Here is a 13,581-nt window from a genome sequence, read left to right as displayed (position 1 = left end):
TGAGTGTTCTTCAAGCATTATCTACATCCTATCCCAAATTATGTCACCAATCATATCTTATTATTTTAATTATTCAACAAATTCAACTTGCTTGCAAAAGAAACATTGACATACAATTCAGTTATGTCAAAGCACATGATATTAATGTAGGAAATGATAGAGTGGACATATACGCTAAACAGGCCAGAGATTTACAACTCATAAGTTTCAATAGGTTAATGTATACTGATTTATTACCACGAGTAAAAATCAAACTTATGGAACAATGGAATGAATGGTGCAAAGATCAATTTAAGTTTGTGGGCAACACATATAGATGGATTGCAGAATTTAAATCTAAAGTCCCTTGGTTCAATTCATACACAGTCCCACGGCAAGTCATAGTTTTTATTAATAGATTAAGAACAGGACACGTACGTACACCAGCACATTTAGCAAAAATAAAAATTAAAACTCAAGAAAATTGTAAATGTGGCAATAATAATCCTGATGCTCAACATTTAATTCTAGAATGTCCGATCTATTCAGATCAACAAATCATACTCTACAAAGGTTTTCAACGTTTAAAAATTCCATTTCCAATATCACTATCATCCATTTTAACAGATTTATCCCCTTCATTAATATGGATGCTGTATGCATATTCTCGAAAATGTAGACTTGAAATATAAAGTGATTTTTAAGAAACAGTAAAATGGACAAAAAAAAAGTGAATTATTTATAATAATTGTTATATATTTGTGATTCCGATTAATTTGTGAGACTAACTGCCAACTTTAGAAGAAAACATTAAAATAAATAAAAAAAAACAATAACGATGTCCAAAGTCGACAAGATAATGCTGACAGGGACAAAAAAAGAAGAAGAAGAAGAATCTTTCTTGCATGCGAATTGAATATATTTTACTTGCATTTTTTTTTTTTTGACAAAATGATATAACATGGTAATGTATATATTTCTAAGGTTTGATATAGATAGGAGTGTATTTGAAATTTGTTTGTAGCTTTTATGTAAATTGTATCTTATGTAAATAAAATATATAATGGGCATAAACAGCCATATGCAATGCTGTAAGTCCAATAAATATATTGATGATGATGATCAAAACAAGACAAAGAAAGTTCGTAAATTTATTGCAGTTGGAAACTTTGACAAGCATCCTAATAACGATTTTTGTTCCGCCAAATATAGTGCACTTCGTAAAATAACTTGGTGGCATGTCAAGGCAAGATAAGTGTGAACATTTTGTAGGAATATGCATTGTAACTTTCAATGAGCTTAGAGATTTGTGTACATAATGATATTTTATAACATTGGTTGTTTTCTAAAATTAGTCATGTGAACAGCTAGGAAGTAGTGCCACTTTCAACATGGCGTGTGCTATGCTTGCGGGAAGGTCTCCGTGTTCTCCGAGCTTGTTGATACATCGAATCGGTGAGACGGTTTGTTTACTGAAGGTCTCAGGGTTGGTGAGTTACACTTTATGTGTAGATTTTTAATTGAAGTGTCAAAATTATGTAAATGCTGGGGGGAAATGGAGAAATGTGCTCTGGATTTACATCGTAATGAAATTCATTCACATGAATTCCAACATTCCTTCTTTGAAATATCAATGACCTTGCAGAGTGGTTAGCACAGTATCCTAGGATGCCAGGGTTCCTAGGTTCAAGTCCTGGCCTGTACTTGGTGTTCTTTGTCATCAGTTTCATCACTCATCCTCATTGTCGCCATCACTAAATAACAAAAAATCCTTTTGAAATAGTTTTGTCTTTGTATCGTAATTTCGTTAATGAAAGGTTTTTATTGGCTTTTCAAACCAGGCGAGTTTTCAGTGGGTTTCAATGTTAGCTCACAGAAGCCTATCTCACGTGGTCAATATAATCTTATAATTTATTGCCAAGCAAAAGCAGCATAATTTTTACATTTCCATTACAGTGCAACTTGCATTCTACATTCCCTGATTTTACATTTTCGTGCATTATACATTCAGTCCTCATGGTCTCGGTGATTGCTTGATGTTTTTTGATGGTGTGTGTATGATCTTGTCACTTTCTCCAAAGTGGAAACTATGAAGAGAGACTCATTCAGATATTGCTGCCTTTTGGAATATTGCCTCCTTTTTTTTTTTCTGCTAATGCACAAGAAACTATTAATCATCGAAGAAAGTGCATGAAAATATTTTAATCACATCAATTTTGTTTTCAGGCGCCTTTGTCCAGACATATCTTTCTTCCAACAAGCAACAGATTTTCCATGCCAAGAAGTTGTCAATAGCAATGGGACAAAACGTCTTCATAAAAGAGTCCAGCATACAGTTCTGAAGTCAGCCAATGTAGAAAGAAAAGGATTAGGAATAACAAAGGTAAAGGCTTTAATTTGTTAATGATTAAGTTGAGTTAATGCTTTATCATCTCAACAGTTTCACTAATAATTACTTTTATGTGTGATACACCATTTTCTCTTGCAACAATTAGTGTAGTTGTGAGCATAGATGTTTTACTCTAGGAATACACTACGTTCCCATTCGTCACCGGACACCCCATACCAGTACGTTAATCCGGTCACAGCACCACATCAGTATCGTGTAGGGCCACCTTTCGCCGCAATGACATCTGCAACCCTTCAAGGAAGACTTTCCACCAATTTGCGATGTGTGTCGATGGGAATCTTGCCCCATTCCTCCTGCAAAGCGGCAAATAGCTCAGTGGTGTTTTTGGGCGCATGGCCTGGCTCTCAAGTGGCACTCCAACTCGTCCCAAAGGTGTTCAATGGGGTTGATATCTGGACTTTGGGCTGGCCAATCAAGTTTTTGCACACCCATGTCCTCGAACCATGTGTTGATAATGCCTGCCATATGACATGAAGCATTGTCATGCTCAAACAGGTATGGGACAATACCGAATTGTTCCCACAATGTTGGTAGTGCAGAATTGTCCAGAACTTTTTGGTATGCGTCGGCATTCATGTTTCCCTGAACTAAAACAAGAGGACCAAGACCATACCACGAAAAGCAGGACCACACCATGATGCCACCTCCGCCGAATTTCACTGTGGGTATGATACAGTCCTGTAAACAGCGTTCACCAGGCATACACCACACCCACACACGTCCATCAGACCGCCACATCTGGTAGCGCGATTCATCACTCCATAGGATGGATTTCCATTGTTCGAGAGTCCAATGGCAGCATTCCTTGCACCACTGTAACCGGCGGGTCGCATTGCGGGCTGTGATATGCACTTGTGAACTGCTGCAAGACCATGAAAACGAAGTGCTACGATCTCCTGGCGGACAGTACGATCACTTGCAGCACTACTGGAAGCCGATCGAAACTCCTGTGCCACCATCTGTAAGGATGCCTTCTGGTTTGACTTCACCACATGTTTCAAGCATCGACGGTCACGATCTGTTAATATTTTCGGTTTACTGGGTCTGGGTCGGCATGTCATGCCTCTCGCTTCCACTTCATGATAACATCACTCACTGTCAACCGGGGTATCTGAAATTTGTGGAAATCTCACGGGTCGAATGCCCAAACCTGTGGGCTCCAATGATCCAATGATCATCCCCCTTTCCGCCTCACTCAGTTCGCGTTGTCTGTCCATATTGACTGTTGTAGCTGGTATGAGTGTATTCTCAACCGGGAATGCCTTTTATAGGTTGTATGACGTGTACAGATGATCCTAAGCACTTTTTGAGGGGTGTCCAGTGACAAATGGCAACATAGTGTAGAATAGTTACAGCTGATCATGCTACACATTTCATCAACACCTTTTCAATTTCTCACAAACAATACAAATTTAAGTACTAACTTTGAAATACATAAAAAACTATATTCAGAAGGTATTGAGTTGAAAGAATGAGATGCGACCATTCAACATTGATTATAGGGTTTTACTTTCTAACTATCGAATACATTTTTGTGTATGTGTTAACTAATTGTACACTTTTTGTGATGATCTGTCTCTGTTATTCTTGTTTAGAATGCTAGAGTTCATAACCATAAAGAAAATAATAAATAGGACTTGTTAGAAATAAATCCTAAATTCTAGAGAATTGATTTATAAATGTTATGTTTGGTGAAGTATATCGAAGTATATCTATCTATGGCACCTATATCCTTCATGTTTATCTTGCTTCTAAAAGTTCTGTATTAATCAGTTCATCTATTGCACATAGAAAGTGGGGATAATTATCAGTAACAATAAACGTAGGCTATATATGGTTATATGTTTCTCTTTGAACCTTTCTGTAAAATGTTTGAAGCTTGAGTGTGATTTAATATTGATTCAGACTTGAATTTCTTTTATTTTTGCTGCCAACCAGCAGCAGGTATGTATGCTTAACTTTATTTACATGGTACAAAATTTTATGTAACATTAAAGATTGTATGTAATGTAGGGCTGAGCAGGGCAAGGGATAGTTTCCTTCATAAAGCACAAAGCTAAACAAGGTGTGGCCTGACATTGAATGAAAGTTATACTTTTACACTGGCACTTATGGAATTTTTCCCTGTTAAGTACCCTATGAACGAACGTGTTTCTAAATAATGTAGCTAGAAAGCAAGAGTAGAAACAAGAAGTGCTGATGATGGACCAATATACTGATTAGTGAAAATGTTAATAAATAGAATAGAGACTAATGGTTAGACCAGGGTTGTTAAAGGCCCAGGAACCCATAAATTCTAATGGGTTCTACGGGTACCTCTGCAGACCGGAACTTTTTTTCTCGCACAATTTAAATTTAGTCCAAGTTGCGTATTGTTTCATTGAAAAAATGTTCTTGGACCGTATTTAAATTGATCTGGAAAAAAGGTTCCTGAACCATATTTACCTAGTCGTATCATAAATACTGACACAAAGTTTGAGGCAGTGTGTACAACCGGTTTTCAAGGTCGCGGCCAACCTTCCTGTGCAAGAGGCTGGAGTGGGCCATTGTGAGTTGAGCTGTCATAGAGGAAGTGTGTTCGTAAAAGTGTAGCTATGGAGTTGGGCGATTACGAAAATCGTGTGGCAGTAATAGCGCTTCATAAAGTGGGTCAAACAGCCCCCATGATATTCAGAACACTTAAAAAGTTGAATATCAGCAAATTTTTCGTGTACCGGACCATCAAGCGATTCACAGAGACGGGACAGTTGATGATCGCCCAAGGCAAGGCCGCCCACGCAGCGTACGAACCAAAAAGTTAGTGCAAGCAGTGGCAGCCCGTATTCGGAGAAATCCTGTACGAAAGCAGGCAGTGCTTGCTCGTGAGCTGAACATTCCCAAAATGTCAGTGTCTCGTGTGTTAAGAAGTGACTTGGGGTTGAAGGCTTACCGGAGAAGTACAGGTCACTTCCTCAATGCACGTCTGAAAGAGCAGAGGGTGATAAAAGCAAAACGCCTCCTGCAGCGTTACGCCAACAATGGCCACAGGAAAATTCTTTTCACAGATGAAAAGATATTCAACATTGAGGAAACTTTCAATCGCCAAAATGACCGGGTGTATGCGTCAATATCCCACGAAGCTTGGGAGAAAGCCCCGAAGATCCAGAGGGGTCATCATCCGGCCTCGGTCATGGTTTGGTGGGGCGTGGCGTATGATGGCACCACCAAGCTGCATTTTTGTGAAAAAGGGGTGAAAACGTCAGCCAGAGTGTACGAAAATACTGTGTTGAACTCTGTTGTGAAGCCTTTGAGTGACACTTTGTTCAGGAACCAACATTGGACCTTCCAACAGGATTCCGCACCAGCCCATAAGGCACACTCTACCCAGGAGTGGCTCAAGAGCAATGGCCCGGACTTCATTGCTCCAGCTGATTGGCCTGCTAGCAGCCCTGACCTCAACCCGTTAGACTACAAATTGTGGTCAGTGCTTGAGGGCATGGTCTGTACGAGGAGGCATGCCAATATTGACAGTCTGAAACGGTCCCTGGTGAAGGCAGTGGCGACTTTCCCTACGGAGACAGTGCGTAATGCTGTAGATGAGTGGCCGCAGAGACTTCAGGCCTGTGTGAAGGCCAAAGGCGGCCATTTTGAAAAATGATTGGTGTTATGTGTTCGTTAGACCTGTAAGTAACCTATACAATCAGGACATTAAAGTATCTTTAACACTTTCGTCATAATTCACTTTCAATGTTGTGTCAGTATTTATGATATGACTAGGTAAATTCATCCGGAAAATAAATTTTTGGACCATATTTAAATTCAGCCTGAAAGAAGGTTCCTAGTTTGAATTGAAATTGAACCCACCTGGTTCTTTATCAGAGGTTGAGAAAGTAATAACTGTTATGGATTCATGATTCGAAGAAGGAGAGATATGCTAGCAAATTAATATAATACAAGTTCCCGAGAGGATGGTGACAGTGGCCACCAAAATTAATAGAACTTCATAAAAAAAAAATTGTGCATGCTTCATTTCAGTATATTAATGTGGGTTAAGATAAGTAACTGGTTAAGAAAAAATTATGCTCCATCAATACCAGGATGTTGCATCTGACTGGGTCATCCTACACTGCTAGTCTTTTATGCCATTTATGATGCTGACGGCACGCGGAGTAAAAAAAGTTCAAAGTTATTTTTATGAAAGCATTAAGATAAGTGGTCTTGGGGTCAGCACAATGGACATAAACCTGCTTTCCCTTTTTAAAAGCTTTTTAATGGATTAATCCTGGCTGTCCTTTAAGAGTCAAATTCAAAACTGCTGTAAGATGGAAAGATGATTTACAATTCAACCACTTGTAAGTGCACTCCACTCACAGTTATAGAGGTGTTTTCACGTTAAAATCCTGGCTATGAAAACATGAAAGGAAGCACCGATCCATTAAATTTCAATTCATCATGATGCTATGGTCAGATAATTAATGTAGAGTTCTACATCACTTCATAAATTCATAAAACATGTTTTTTATAACATTTTCACTGTCTGGTTCTTCCCAGATTGCCTTATTGGTGAAGAAGGCTCCGGAGGATTATGCCCCAATGGCTGATGGTATGGAAGCTCACTGGGAAATTGTCGAAAGGATTTTATTTTTGTATGCAAAGCTCAATCCTGGCCAAGGTTATGTGCAGGGAATGAATGAAATCATAGGACCTATTTATTATAGCTTCGCCTGCGATCCAAATAGTGAATGGAGAGGTGAGTTACTACGAGCATTTGTATTATTAATGATGACTAGAGACACACATTTATGGTGAATAAGATATCAAAAAGTGAGCACATTTCAGGATCAAAAGCGGTATATGAAATGGCATTTTGGTGTTAAAATTTTAAATATAACCCTAAATTCAATTTAAAACAACAGTTTTTATGTAAAATACACATTTCCCTTCTAATTGCATATTTATATAATTGTCAAAGTATTAAGTTTATTTTTGTGTAAAGGAGTCCATTTTCGTTTCTCAAATATTTACAGCAGAATTTATCCATGTCCATGATTTGCATAACTCTCGGGATAATTCATACTTCAGAAAGCATCACGTCAGTAAAGAAACTCGAAATTTCATGTTTGAGTTTATTTTGCATTTTGCAGTTCATTTCACATCATTTCTTGACAAAATATGGTAGGAAAATGCACCTCACATTTCATGTTTCCATCCAAAACTAAAATATGCATGCCTGTAATGATTACTTGTCTTTTTGACCATGAATGATGTTTGGTAGGGCTAATTTACTTTTAACTTATACCCATGCCACTATTCTTACATATACCTGAGTATCATAGCAATTGTTCAGACTATTTATTGTAATGAGAATATTCCAGATGAATTAATCATTTTCAGTTAAAATATGTGCAATGATTCATGTATGAGTAAAGAAAAATTACAATGACTATCACCTAATCATACACAAAAATCCTCTTTTGTTACACAGTGTTGGTGCTGAATTAATGAAAATTGTGCATTTAGCACACCCTGCAGGATACTGTTATTGTGGAAAGCAATTGTCCTGCATCAGTGATTACTGATTGCATTCAAAGTAATCCTTTCCAATATTAAATTCAGTGATACTGTACTGATCCAATATTGATGGATCATGATTTATTTATAATTATGTGATCAATGTGCAGTATTTAAAATATTTTAAATGCTAATTCCTGTAGGTAGATACATGCATTTTTTGTTTTTGACTGAAACACAAAATGTGAAGTATAGTGCTGTAAAGCTCATTTTTCATGGTTTTGAAAGGTGTGAGGTACATTTTCCTATCATGTTATTTTGTGAAGTGATGCAAATGAACTGAAAAAATCTGAAATAAACTCTTAAACATGGAATTTAGAGTTGATTTACCTCCCGACATCCTCTGAAGTCTAAATTATCCTGTAAGTTATGCAAAATCACAGAAAATTTATTCTGCTGTAAAAATTTAAGAAGTAAAAATGGACTCCTTTACCTAGAAATAAACTTAGCACTAAGAAAACTACATATGTGTGCTATTAGAAGGGAAATTTTAATTTTTTTAAATTCCGAAATGTGCCTAGTTTTGGCACCAAAATCGTGATCTTTTATTCACCATAAATACGAAGGTGGCTCTTGTTATCAATTCAAATCTTTGTAAACTGTCTGTGTAGCGAGTCATGTTTCACAGTTAAACTTCTTTAGTTGTTCAACGTTTCAATGTACTACACATATATATTTTGCAAGAGCTAAGAGCGTAGTGAAAATTATGTTCACAAATTTTGGAACTGATGTAGCCATACTTCAAACATACCTAACTCATTTTGCATACTCGTTCATTAAGTCGCCTTACCAACTATCTAGGTTAATTGTAAGTTGAGGATAGAGGGTGAATGAGGTATCCTGGCTACATACTATGCCATAATAAACACATTGCCATAGAGGCTTAATCTAAGACAATGCCATTGATGATGGTAAATAAAAGGTTTGAAATAAAGAGTATGTGGGGAAAGGGTTTATGGTATTTTACCACGGATGGCAGGTAATTCTATCTGATGCTGCTGATATTCACAAACAGTATATAGTAGGGCCAAGTTGATACAGATAATGTATCGGCATTGACTAATACCACTGGTATCAGTATCGTAAATGGATTTTATTTATTGATACCGGCCAATACTTTTCTGTCATTTTTGTTTGTGGAGCCGAAAAAATGACATGCAACACTTTCGAGAAGTGTAATTATTGTGTAAGTTAAGCCAAATTCCAGTAATTTTGTACCAATATTATGTTAAAAACCTGTAATATTTGAAACCAAACTCTGGTTGATGCTTATAATTGGAGTCTGGTTGATGCTTATAATTGGAGTGGAATAATCCCAACTAATATTAATCAATATTTTAATTGCTACAGTGTGGCTACTCTCTGGGAATTCCTTGAATTCTGGGAATTACGCGTGAATTATTGACTTCAGGAATTATGCATGAATTCGGCTTGAATTTTTTTCCTTAGACGTGAAAAATTGCAACTTTTATTAATCCAAATTCCAATGAATTTATATGTATTTTTTAGTGCCCTGGCGCAAGTCTTTCGAAGTTTAGCTTTTTTTTAGCGAGGAAGGAAAAGAATAGAAAGCTGCGTGGATAATAACACAGAATTCTCTCATTCCGTTTACTTTGTTAGTGTCCTTTGCAAACAAACTGAAGATTATTGCAAGATAAGATATCTTGAAATTGATTAGGTAAATTTGAAATTCTTATACAATTATCAGTTTCTCGTAGATTACTATATCACTCGTAACATTTGTGACTTGTATTTGTAGATGTATTTCTAGTCTGAATGTGTTAGAATTTCATGAATTAGAATTTTTGGATACATTGGAATCGCACGGACCCTTTATATTGTTAATATATTTGTGTGTGTGTGTGTGTTGGGGGGGGGGGGGTGAGAGAAGGTTGAAATAGAAAAAGCATCTACTTGTACCCTTGAATTTTTGAGAAGTTCTTCTTGATACCCGGGAATTATACTTGAATTTTATCATGGTTCTAGAGTGGCCACCCTGTGTTACAATTTTCAAGCATCTGAATCAGTGAGGGTATCAATAATCTGTACTCTAATTATACTTAATTTTGTGGTATTTCTTAAATATATTTATACATTTTTTGCAACAGAACATGCAGAAGCAGACTGTTTCTTCTGCTTCACCAACCTGATGGGAGAAATTAGAGACTTTTTTATAAAGTCCTTAGACGAAGCAGATTATGGAATAAATGGAATGATGTGCAAGTTGGGTGATCAGTTGAAAACCAGTGACCTTGAAGTTTGGCAACATCTGCGAGAGCAGGAACTCCGTCCACAATACTATAGCTTTCGGTAAGTGATATATAATTTTCAATATATTTACACATTGCTTGGATAATTTTTTTGTAATGTATGGATCAAAATAATTGGTTCATAATATTTATCAATCTGTAATTCCTACAGTAAGGATTTTGACAAACTAAAAAGTAGCAAAATATACCAAAACCTAAAGAAGTATGCGAAATATAAGTAAACATGAAAATTAATTACAAATGCAGTTTTACTGCTGTCTTATACAGAAGGTTGTTCAGGATATATCTGAATGACTTTCAAGATGTACTGACCTCATGAAATGCCATCCCACCACCACTGTTTGTGTTTTATCAGACCACCAACATTGTGGACTAAGCTACATCAGTTTCCATTGTAGCAAACTACGTTTGGAGAATGGGCGTGGGAATCCTTGTTATTCCTGAACGGCGATGTTTCAGATGTTGTTTCAAGAGTCTGAATGCACAGAATGTGAATGTGTGCACACCTATTGAGTGTCCTTTCCATACAAATGAGGGAATATAGGGGTTATAATGGATGACTGAAAGTAGGTAGCATTCACCTTCACATTTCTATCCACCTTACATATTGGCAACTTCCCCACATAACCGAATCCGGTGACAACGATGAAGCCCCTTGAAAAAGTATACCGGCTGTAGGGAACAAAGTTGCTGCCCCCTTGCCATCGGTGTTATGGTACGTAATCTGAATGTGACCACTGCCAGTGAGTTAAATCTACGCTTTGTCCATTGCAACCACAGTCCTCCATTTGGACCCTGCCTGGTGTCTTTCGTACAGTTTTCTGCAGTGGATCCTGCGTTCAGCAATGTGACGTGCGAGGAGGTGGTGCATGTTGGCCTTATAAATGCACTGCAACCCAAGATGGTTATGGATGGATGTGTTCATAGTGGAAGGAGCCACATTCACCCTCCTTGCCATCTCATGTTGGGTTGGTGGGTTTACCTGGCATCCCATTCGCCAAACCTCTCGGAACACAACAGGTGCTACTTTCACTGATGTTCTCTGACAGGTGCCTTTTGTGGGCAAATGTTGTGTGCACCGGGACACTTATCTCTTTCACAGTGGTTTTCCCGATTGTCAAACCATTCTCCTGACACTGTTTTACTCTTTGGTCACATGAGAAATGTGCATGGAAAGGACCATGATATATCCTTCCCAATAATGGTTCTCTTATGGTGCCGTTTGACAGTACGCACACGACACTCCGGCACCTGCAAGCTGCTATACAGGACTGATAGATGATAGCTGCAGTGTCACTATAGCTCAACCCCACAGATGACAGTGCCCTTGTAAAGTTGTTCACATGTAATCCAAAGAACCTTCTGTAGAATAAGAAGAAGAGGTGAAACTATCAGACAAACAAAACACATGAGACAATTCCACACAGGTAAAACAGTGGCAGCTAAAAATCAGGTAAAACCAGAGCTGGCCCAGTAGCTCAGTTGTTAAGCAATGGCATTGTATGCCAGAGACAGGTTTATGTCTTGGTCAAGTCTGCATATTTTTGCCGAAATTTCTGAGTAAACAAAACATAATATACAAAGACACAAGAAATAATTCATGTTGCATTATTTCTGTTAGATTTATCCCAGATTAGTGTCAATGAAATTTGTAAAAGTTGCATGTATTTATCCACCTCAATCTTATCCCATTTCCGGGGTTGCCATATGCCAAGGACTTCATAATTGCACTATGAGAATATTATGGGTTGATTAACTGTTTGTATCTATTTACTATTTGCAGGTGGTTAACGCTGCTCCTTTCCCAAGAGTTTCCCCTGCCAGATGTTCTGCGAATATGGGACTCGCTGTTTGCAGACGAACAACGCTTTAACTTTCTAATTTACATCTGCTGCTCCATGATTATGTAAGTTGTGCAATGTTACAAACATGATGGGTGCAGTGAATGACCATAGATAATTTAGTGAAGCTAAAGAACTTCCACTGAGGCATATTTCTAACAGTGCCGGAAACTGCAATAGATAGATAAATGTTGATGCGGGGACCCTCTGATGAAATCTACTTTTCAGGGCATAAAAATGGGAGATCAGGTAGCTGCATGAGCTCTTTTTGTTTTGAGCTTTTGAGCATGCCTACCCGTTGTCAGAATCAGTACCACAACAGATATGTGCACCTTGATGGATGCCAAACTCCATGTCTGCCTCTATGTCCGTCAGCTGCACCCATCATTATCAGTAGAGAGATAAACATGTTTTTTTTAGATGCAGTTAGTTCTCGTGCTACATACAAATAATCATGTTGTTGCGTGGCCCACATGTACTCCCATTTTAGGCACATACACGGAAGTTAGTGATATTATCTTTCAATGCATGTTTCTGTAGGCAGTCACAGAAAAATCCACAAAAATATGCAAAATAAAGTTGTATAATCATTTTAAAAGTATTGCAAATTATTGACATTGCAAAATACTTATTGAAAAATAGGGAAGAAAAATGTTATTTCCATAACACATTGCAAATTTGTTAAATTAAACTTTGATAGAGGTTTGCTTATGAAGGCTGGTCAGAATGAAAAATATATGCTTTCCATGATACAATATTGTGACAAAGCTTGCATGGTGAGGAGTATTCAGTGTCATTGAAGGAATTTTGTAAACCAATATTGTATTGAAAATTGTATTATTTCTTTGTATTGCAAAGTGATTGTTGGAGGTTGTGTGCATGTTTTATACTGGTTGTCCTAATTGACTGTTCTTCTGTCCATTTGCAGTGTGCTTCGTAATCAGCTGCTGAGTGGTGATTTTCCTGCCAATGTCAAACTTCTCCAGGTAATTTTTAAATTTTTATTAAGTATACGTGGTGCGTAAATAAAGTAATGAGACTGGCAACACTGTGCATGAACCGGCAACGCTGATGACGTGGGACTTGGAGGGGAGGTCGATGAACATGTGATACACCATCAGTGCAAGTTGGAACTCGCTAGCATCACGTTGGTTGTCCGTAGCAATTGTTTTAGTGAAGCAGGTTTTGCTTGTGCGTTCGGACAATGAGTGACACGAACATTGAGCAACGGTATGCAATCAAGTTTTGCTTCAGACTTGGACACGGTGCAATGGAAACTTTTGCAAAACTGCAACAGCCCTACGGAGACTGTGTTTCTTCAAGGGCCCAGGTGTTTCGTTGGTTTAAGGCATTTGCAGAAGGAAGAGAGTCAATTGCAGATGAACCTCGCAGTGAAAGGCCTTCAGTTGCAAGAACTGATGCAAATATTCACAGAGTCCGGGAGCTTGTGCATGCTGATCATCGGTTGACAGTCAGAATGATCGCGGCAGAGTTGAATTTGAGTCACACCACCGTTCATTAGCTGTTGACC

At 37.8% G+C, this 13,581-nt stretch overlaps 1 protein-coding gene across 1 annotated transcript in view; it reads left to right on the top strand.

The window, feature by feature from the left end:
• The window catches only part of LOC145998860 (TBC1 domain family member 13), a 57,608-nt gene that overhangs the window by 13,582 nt on the left and 30,445 nt on the right, over positions 1-13,581 (top strand). Inside the window, exons 5-9 of the mRNA XM_083135539.1 lie at positions 2,206-2,362; positions 6,920-7,118; positions 10,048-10,249; positions 11,993-12,115; positions 12,979-13,036. Of these exons, the coding sequence (XP_082991665.1) occupies positions 2,206-2,362; positions 6,920-7,118; positions 10,048-10,249; positions 11,993-12,115; positions 12,979-13,036 (739 nt within the window). The remainder of the gene's footprint in view (positions 1-2,205; positions 2,363-6,919; positions 7,119-10,047; positions 10,250-11,992; positions 12,116-12,978; positions 13,037-13,581) is intronic.

The sequence above is a fragment of the Lepisma saccharinum genome, chromosome 14 (genome assembly GCF_977018435.1).
Source record: "Lepisma saccharinum chromosome 14, izLepSacc3.1, whole genome shotgun sequence".
In the NCBI taxonomy this organism is placed as follows: domain Eukaryota; kingdom Metazoa; phylum Arthropoda; class Insecta; order Zygentoma; family Lepismatidae; genus Lepisma; species Lepisma saccharinum.
This window is presented reverse-complemented; position numbering and strand designations above follow the sequence as displayed.